Below are 9,394 nucleotides of genomic sequence, written 5' to 3'. Positions count from 1 at the left end.
TGGTTTACATGCACAAAAATGTGATAAATGTATGAATTTTGAAAAGTAAATCATATTATGTCATTATTTTCTATAAATTAAATAAAATCTATATAAAAAATAAAGGAGTATTACGCAGAACTATTTATTTATTTTTTCATGAAAAAACTTTTGCATGAAACTTGTATAAACTTCAATGAATATAGATAATAATAATTTTATTGAGTAGAGTGAAACTAAATAAAAATGCAATAAAGAAACAAACACTTTGAATTGTTTTAGTAATAATAAGTAATAAGAAAATGAAATACACATATTGTTTAAAAGCAGCTATCTCTGCAATATATTAACTTAAGTTTTATCCCATTCAGTTATTACATCATCCAGACAGGAAGTGATTTTTTTTAATCATTTATTTTACACATTTTTTCATGTTTTGGAAAGAATTCAGTTCTAAAGTGTAAATATACGAGGGTAGGCTGAAAAGTAATGCACACATGCTTGTAGAGCACAAACGAAATGATTTTCAGAAGCGTGCCAGGTGGCATATGGAAGTAACATTCCCCCTCTATGTGCATGCGCAGTTTGAGGTTGTTGCGTTCATTCAGTATATTTTGAGAAGCGGAAATATGGAGACATGTTCTAGTGCTATGTCAATGCGAGTTAAACAGCGTGCTGTTATCAAATTTTTAACTGCTGAAAAATTACATTTAAAGGCTGTTTATGGTGACAATGCTGTTGATAGGTCTATTGTAAATTGATGGATAATAAAATTTCGTAAATGCGAACCTGGAAAAGCCACAATTGTTGATGAAACACGCAGTGGAAGTCCGATCACTGCCACAGACAATTACCATTGCACCTTGTTCCAATGTTTATTTCTTCTCAGTACATACATACTCTAAAACACCTCCGACGTTGAGTTTGACATGTTAGAGGCAGCCTGGCACCTCTAACTATCTTGCAACATGACAATGCTCGTCCACACACCTCGCGCGCAACTGGAGAGGCTCTGTGAAACCTGAAGTTTGAACCGATTCCACACCCTCCTTATTCCCCCGATCTTGCGCCTTGTGATTGTAATTTGTTTCCTCTACTTAAGAGAGACCTCAAGGGTAATCATTACACCTGACGATGAGGTGAAAGCAGCTGACAAGTCCTGGATTCGAGAAAAGTTAGAAGAATTTTTCAGTGATGGAATGAAAAAACTTGTTACACGTTGGAGAAATTTGTTAGCCTTAATGGTGACTATGTTGAAAAATAAATATATGATTTTGAAGCTTAAGAATTGTACTTTAATGTACTTTTTGCCTGATATTGCTATTTGTTTTTGTTCATGTTCTACAAGCATATGTGCATTACTTTTCAGCCTGCCCTCGTATGTGGACTTTTAATTAATTATTTAAAAAATTTTCTCAAAACTTAAAAAAAAAAAAAAAATTAAGTACTAATATACTCCCAGAAATTTCAGTTCGCACGTGAGAAATTTTGCATCACAGATTTTGATTTTGATTGATTTTGACATGATCACTTAAAAATGTTGCCCACTTCTGTAAGAGAATAATTTATTACTTACCCCAAGCCATAAACAAACAGTTTCTGTTGGAGGAATTTTAGCTTTAACATAAACTTGATCTGAAAGCAAAAACTGTGTTTCTACTGGACTTGTTGAATTCTATAATAATAAATTTAATAAAAAAAAATTAATCACTACATTTAAGTACATTATATAATTTAAAAAATCATAGATTCAAATAACTATTAAATTACAGTAATTTGATGCATATAATTTGTGTATCGTCTGCACAAAATTATATTAATATCAATTTAAAAGTGGATATGGTTTATATGCCAATTTTAAACTGCAATTACAAATTTTAACTTTTCCTTTGTCTAAAGTCACTAACAGTATGTATCTTTAGAAAATATGAAAAATCACTTGTGCGCCACAAGCACATTCTTTGCTACCACGAAGTCTTTCCAAGAACTATCAAAGACATACTTTAGTTCTCTCCTAATCATTTTTCTTTAAGTTCAATTCTTGTTTTAATAGACATTATTAAACATTCAGACTTGAATTTCTTTCTTAAAAGCTGATAAATTTCCAGTAACAGGTGTGAAGTGTTTCTGTACAAGACTTTAGTTTACATTTTTCAGCAGCACTTTATGTGATTGATCAGTTGATCCATGGTTTTTTTTTCTTCCACTCCTTTTCATATATGACTGCCTTGTGAACTGCCCAAAAATTCTCCATTGGTCTAATTTCTAGCATACTTACAGGACTGCCTTCTTTTCAATGAAGGTCATGCTTTCTTGTTACAAGTAATTTGATATAGTTTTAAATCATACTACCAAGACTGATAACTAGCAGAAACAAAAAACTTTTACCTTAACTAACATTTTCTTCTGTTTATAACTGACATCATCAGGTTTAACTAATGAAACTTAAATGGATGAACAAAAAATTAAAAATTAAAATCTTAGAACAGAACATTCTAAAAAAAACATTAGTTTTTTGTTTTTGCTGGTTTTTGCTGGCCAAATCAAAACTTTGTCCTCAAATTCCTTTTTCTTGGTAAATTTTCCTCAGCAGATATAAGTGATATAAATTTCACCATTACCACTGATTATCAAGTGCAAGAGGGTGAAGTAAGATTCATTATCCAAAATGAAGAACTTTCAGAACCTCCTGCACTTCATCTTTGCCAGTGCTCCTTGCATGTCCATTCTATCCAGAATTACTTGCTTTTTTTATATTTAAAACATATTTTTGTTTTAAAAGCCTCATGTTGGCTCTCCACTTAGTGTGATTGCATCACCGTCACTTGATGATTCATAGAGAGACACAATTGCTGCCCTATGTGCCTACACACTTTATGCAAAATGGAAAATGATTTCCAATGAATTATGAAAATTTTTTAAAATGACACAAAACTTTCAACTTAAAATAAAGTTTTATATTTTTCAACTTAATTTTGTATTTAATTTTTTAAAATCTAATATTTGCTATTTTTTTGCACTTTTTTGAAATTTCCACACTATGCTGTATATAGTTCTAAGGATGATGGGTAAAAATGTGATGTCACATACACTTGGAATTATGGATGCTGCATGTTGATTGGTTGCAACAGAATCGCCAGGTGAAAATATACATTGTCCCAGTATTCTGTTGCCAAAGTACTTGAAAGCGATTCTATCTGGAAGGCGATTTTCTTGTGCATGAGCAGTGACAAAGGTGATTGAATTGCTTCAAAAAATTTCGGAGAAAAAATACAACATGGAATAGGTTAACTAGGATGCTAATTTATTGGGATATGTACTGAAAGACAGAAACAAAAAGGATAATGTAAGGCAAATTTACTTCACTTATTTGGAACAGTCTATCACTTTATCAAGACAGCATATGCAGTAAAGTGTTAATGGGCCAATGTTCAAAACCAAATTAGAAGAGTTAGCTACAAAGATGGGTCACATAAATTTCAAAGCTACACATGGTTATTACAATGGAAAACCGAACATGAAATAAAATTTAAGAGAACATGGTGAAAAACAGTGCTGATACTACAAGTACTGAACAATGATAATCAACTAAGTTGCTTGAATTGTTGCAGAAATTTAGTCCTGATCAAATCTACAATGCAGACAAAACAGGGCTGTTTACCACTAAAGCCCTCAATTGATCTAAAATTAAAATGATGTATTAAGTTAACTTTTTCAAATTATAAGACATTTTTGTATCTACACAATAAAAAACATTAACAATTAGATATAAAATAACCAAAAATCTTAGTTACAAAATTATGAATATTTACAGTATGCATTTTACAAAAATATGTGTAAAATTTCATTTAAAACTCATCAAGTAAGATTATTAAAATCAAAATATAGTTTTAGTAAAAAACTTTTACCTTTTTACTTTTCATCAACTTCAATATATCAAGTGATATTTTGATATCAGGGATTTGTTTCTTTAATCTACCAAAATTGCAAAAAAATTGTCCACATGTAAACAAAACTCAACAGTATTTAAGAATTCACATAATATCAAAATGTTTTCAACTTATCAAATATAAAGTTACCTTTTCTTTTTTTGTAAAAGATTACATTCTAAAAATTTATATTTGCTATGTTGTTCATCAAGTCTTCTTAAAACAAATTCAGCACTACCACGACTTTCTTCTCTTTTCATATACTTGTCAACATCATCCTATTCAAAATAATAATACATAAAAATTTAATCTGATATGATTCAGCTATCTGTACAATTATAATTAACATTTTATGATAGCCTTAACATTAAGGATAATATCTATTTGAATTTTGAGATTAACTTTTCATTTAAAAATACTGATAAATGTTTTAAGATATCAAATCTCTAGTGATGCATTAAACCACAGGCAAAAAAGACATTTGCTTAAGGCCCCAATTTTAGGGCATTTCAAAATTTTTTTAATGAATTAATCAACAAAAAAACACATTAATATTGAAAAGTATGACTACTTAAAAATTAAAAATGTATTTGATTATTATCCAAATGTAATTTGTTAAAAAATATATTTTACATATAGGATATCCTATATTTAAATATAGGATGTATGATGGGATAGATTCCATAGTTTATTTTGCCTAGGACTCTAGAGATCCATATTGTATCAATATCTTTCATAATGCATAAAGCACTGTCTTCTAATATATTAAGTTTAAATATACAGGAATACACTAATTAGCTTTGTCATAAGACACATTTACAATAAATCAAAATTGTAAATTTTATCTTTCTTCCCATTTTACCAACTACCTCACATATCTTTTTCTTTTATAATTTATTGGGCTACAGTTTTCAAATTGCAGACCTATAGATTCCCACTGTCATTTGCCTGTCTGTCATTCCTTAATCTTGAGAACAGAATTAGATAAATGAATATCTAGACCAGATATGAAAAGCTTAAGAGCCAGAGGCCCTAATTACTACATACAAACTTCCAGTTTGGACTGGAAGTCATGTGATGTATTAAAATATGATTAAAAATTACAGTTTAACATTGTGATGATGTCAATGCCAGGCTACAATTTTGTTTGCCAACAAAATCTAGTTACTGTTAAATTCCTATAAGGAAGCTTAGTATCATCTAAGTACTTTCAAGACCAAACTCATGATGAATCTGAAAATGGCTTAGAGCCTATTAAGCAGAAAGAGTAAAAGAAAATCTGATTTTGAATATTTGAATATGAAAACTTATATTCAAAACAAGAATTCTGAGCTAAGAATATTTCTTGAAAACACTGTTAAAAAATAGTATTCAATTANTCAATAATTACTCTTAAGGCTATATATATATATATATATATATAATCATGTTGGACATTTCCAAATTAGAGAATAGAGTTGTGTAAAGTCTTGTTTCCACAGTATTCAAAAAAAAAAAAAAAGCAAAAAATCAGAAATAGAAATTGCTTTGTAAACGAACTAAGAGAAAATACACCAGAATGAATTTTTTAAGCAATCAATTAGCTTGATTTTATTGATGCTAATCCAAATGTTTAATTGCAAAAATAAATACTAAATCAAATTAATTTTAATTTGTAACTCAATAATTTGGCAATTAGATATTTGTTTTAAAATTAATAAAATCAAACTGGGTGACTGCTTCTGTATGTGTATGTACTGTATATGTATACATATACACACTTTCTTTTGTGTGCACTACATAAACATCTAAAATTTTGAAAAACGCATTTATCTAAAATTATCTTTGGCTTTCTTAATGCTATATTGATATTTTTATCAATGTACTAATGTATAGTCGTAGGTATAGTACAATATACTACACTGACATGTGAGAAGATATAACGTGTACAAACCAAACTGACAATGAATTAAATCTAAACACCACATAGATCCTTAAATATTGAAATGAGGATAAGACAGTATTTTTGTTAAAATATATCTCATATAAGTAATGCCGTGAACAATAAATTTTTTCTCGCTATTGACCTACTACAACCACTGCTACAGAAAAGCAAAATACAGTAGTTCCACAAATGAAACAGATGTAAAATAAAGTTAATAAAATTATTATTATTATTTGTATACTATGAGTATATTATAGTGTTATCAATTTGCACTGTTGAAAAACGTAATCAGAACCAATAAACTGTCTAAATTAAATAGTAAATGCTTATTTAAAATTAATCTTAGGGAAAATAGAAAATGAATCTCTATATATTCAAAATTTTGGTGTCTTGTTTTAAGTCACTAAATAACTAATAACCATTCATAAATAATATAATTCAGGTTTAAAAAGCAGACTTTATTTTTAATATTTTATAAGTTAATAATATGAATACTTAAATTCCTTAATTAAAAAGCAACAGTTTTTTTGATGTCACATGAAACATTTATATATAATACTAAAATTGCAACTGTAATATACAATTGAATTTGTAGTTATTAATAAAACAGCATAGGAATAAATTTAATTGACAGAATATTTTTAAATAGATAAATTTTATTCATTTCTTTTAGTGTAGAAAAGTAAAATTTTTTTTTAAATTTTATTTTAAACTGAACTGGATGAGACAGCCTTTTCTCTCTCCGCTTGTCTTCTCTTCACATCCCAATTGTAGACTCTAGCCATATCTATTAATGCTGTTAAAGACTAGAATTATCATTAAAAAACTTATTATGAATAAAAGTAGATTCAAATTTGTTCTTTTCTGAATATACAATAATATGATTAATTATACTTACAGTACAAATAATAATACATGTGGTACCTGGTGTTGCCTAGAAAATCATTTAGAAGATTTTTAAAAATAATAGCTTCCTTGGACAGAACAATTTCCATAGAATTAAAAACCACTTTCAACATGAATGGACTACACATTCAAATTTAATGCCTGTAAAAAAATCTCTACCAACTGTGCTCATGAAAATGCAATTTATATTAGTTTCTGACCAACCAATAAGATCTTGATGCTAAATTACCACAGATTTCAATTCATTGCCTGTAAAAGCCCATTGTTTTTCCCAGAGTTGGTTGATATTTATATTGATTTTTATGTAATGAATTCCAATTGGTTATCAGCTAATTAATCAGATTTTGAGGCAAATTGACCAAACTTTCAAGCTCAGTAACCTCAAAAATGCCTAAGTATATGTTTTATGCTTGGTTTGGTAAGCTAAGACAATACAAGACAAGGGTGATCTGCAAAGCAAGTACTTTTAAGGAGTTTCTATGGGAAAATGGCTCCTATTTACATGTTACACGTGAAGAAACCTGGAAACTATGCAGCTAATCCTTTGGTCAGATGTGAACCCAAGACCATTTACCAGCGTTCAATAGTTTTATCCAAGTTCTAGTTCAATTTCAATTAAAATACATTTATCTCAACTTTGACAATTACACTGTAAACATGAATTAGACTCAGGAAAGCACCAGTAAAAATGTTTGACCCAACACAAAATACTATAACTAATGAGTCATTTTCTCATATTATTCTCAATCCCATGGTCAATCTCCTAACAAGTGGCAACATGCATGACTGCATCCCCAACTTCTGCTTCAATTTCCATCTGTGGTCTTAGTGCTCTTCATATCCAAATAAATTCCAATTTGCAGTATACCAGCTTGCCTGATCACCACACAATTCTGGGTTATTGGCTACTTTACAGAGAGGATGCCAGATTATCAGACATTCCAAATTATTGAGTGGTGGATTGACAAACTTCTATAAATTTATAACATGTTTTCTAAATAATTTTATAACCAATAATGCTTACAAAAAAATTTCTTTCAAATACATTAATAAAAGATATAATTTTTCATTTTTCAAAATAAGCATTTTCTTAAAAAGGATACTGACTTCAGTTGTAGTTAACTGATCTCTCAAGAAATCCAAATCACTCTCTAGAAGATCAAGATTTTTAGTTGCAGTTTGAAGATTTTTAGTAAGCAATGCTTCTGCATCATCTAATGAATACTCTAACATTACATTAGCCTAGAAACAAAACAATATGCATTTTAACAAACTTATTTAACTTATTAGAATAACAATCATAAAACTAAACAGTTTACCAAATTTTATCTAGATTTATTTATTTTACAATCATATTTAGTAAAAAATCCACATATGTTCATGAAAATAATAAAATCAAATAATTAATAATTTACCACATTTTTATGCATATAACATACAGTGGCATACACCCTGCAAAAAATTGCTAGAACAAAATACACCTTTGCATAACCAATTCCAATGTATATTCTGTGACCATGGAGCAATGATTGTTCCATAAGCACAAGTCTGTAATTGCAATTTAAAATCAGCAACTAATCTTGCATTATTATAAAATACAGTGATTTTCAACCAGTGTGCTGTGAAAATTTTTGAAGGTTACTACATAAAATATTTTCAAAAGAAGCCTAAAGAACAATAAGCATATATGTTAAAATTAAAACCTCTTTAAATTGATTATACAAGTTTTTCATTGTTATAATAAATAACTGTATATGAAATGTAGTAAAAAATATATATTCATAAGCAAGATTATATATGCATAACCCTGGGTTATTTCATTTAAAATGAAATTTTCTTTAAATCAAAAATATATCTATAAAATTGTCCATATTTAGTTCAAATTATTTTAATTTAGAAATAATGGACATTGAGCAGGTTTCTAAAGGCAATTATCATGCCACTTTTAAATGCAAATTAAGACTTAATGTTAATTGCTTTTCTTATATAAATGAAAATTATTAACTTAAATAACTATTGTTGTAACCTGCTGCTATTTTAAGGAACAACAATATTTTATTTAATTCATAAAAAATATAGACAAAAAGAATTAGGCTTAAGTTGTAGTATGCAAGGTTCCTACTCAAATTTTTGTTTTGAATTCCCTGATTTTCCCTGACCCTCACATTTCTTAGTGTGGAATATCGACATAATAAAACAGCATTTACTGCGAACATCGAGTACATCTATCCCTCTTTTTGCACAGTTGATATGCTTCAAAGACTGCCACATTAAAAAAATATAGTACATACATCCTGTAGAAAAATATTTGATAGAATCCACAACTTCAATGTAATGAAAAAATAAGCAATTTACAAACAAAACACAAGCTTTTTATTTTATCATCATTTATCATTATTATTTGTATGTAAATCTAGTAAATACAAGGTAACATAAAATCAACAAAAATTATTCTTTGATAAACAAATAGTACTGTACTGTGCTTAAAATGAACTCTTGATTTAGAAACACATAATTTTAAAATCAATCTTTCAACAAAAAGAGTAACTTTTTTTTAACCTTTTTACATTACCATCTGTTGCATATCTTAAAAACAGTTATTGCAAATATAATGTTTAAACATGCATTATTATATGGATAGGATAGATAGGGTGTG

The 9,394-nt window shown here is 28.3% G+C and overlaps 2 protein-coding genes across 2 annotated transcripts in view; both read right to left on the bottom strand.

Annotated features, from left to right (window-relative positions):
* Nucleotides 1–1,429: 1,429 nt before the first annotated feature.
* On the bottom strand, nucleotides 1,430–4,215 carry LOC111614497 (prefoldin subunit 3-like). The gene is made up of 3 exons (XM_023355873.1): nucleotides 4,059–4,215; nucleotides 3,888–3,954; nucleotides 1,430–1,654 (listed from the first exon to the last, which is right to left on the bottom strand). Exons 1-3 carry the CDS (start codon nucleotides 4,166–4,168, stop codon nucleotides 1,511–1,513), a joined length of 321 nt encoding a protein of 106 aa, XP_023211641.1. The 5' UTR covers nucleotides 4,169–4,215; the 3' UTR covers nucleotides 1,430–1,510.
* Nucleotides 4,216–6,530: 2,315 nt separating this feature from the next.
* Nucleotides 6,531–9,394, bottom strand: part of LOC111614494 (prefoldin subunit 3-like) — a 17,262-nt gene continuing 14,398 nt past the window's right edge. Inside the window, exons 6-7 of the mRNA XM_023355871.1 lie at nucleotides 7,842–7,980; nucleotides 6,531–6,619 (exon numbers count right to left, since the gene is read on the bottom strand). Of these exons, the coding sequence (XP_023211639.1) occupies nucleotides 6,540–6,619; nucleotides 7,842–7,980 (219 nt within the window). The 3' untranslated portion in view covers nucleotides 6,531–6,539. The remainder of the gene's footprint in view (nucleotides 6,620–7,841; nucleotides 7,981–9,394) is intronic.

Source organism: Centruroides sculpturatus, unplaced genomic scaffold (assembly GCF_000671375.1).
Source record: "Centruroides sculpturatus isolate CEXI.00-Female unplaced genomic scaffold, Cexi_2.0 scaffold2208, whole genome shotgun sequence".
In the NCBI taxonomy this organism is placed as follows: domain Eukaryota; kingdom Metazoa; phylum Arthropoda; class Arachnida; order Scorpiones; family Buthidae; genus Centruroides; species Centruroides sculpturatus.
This window is presented reverse-complemented; position numbering and strand designations above follow the sequence as displayed.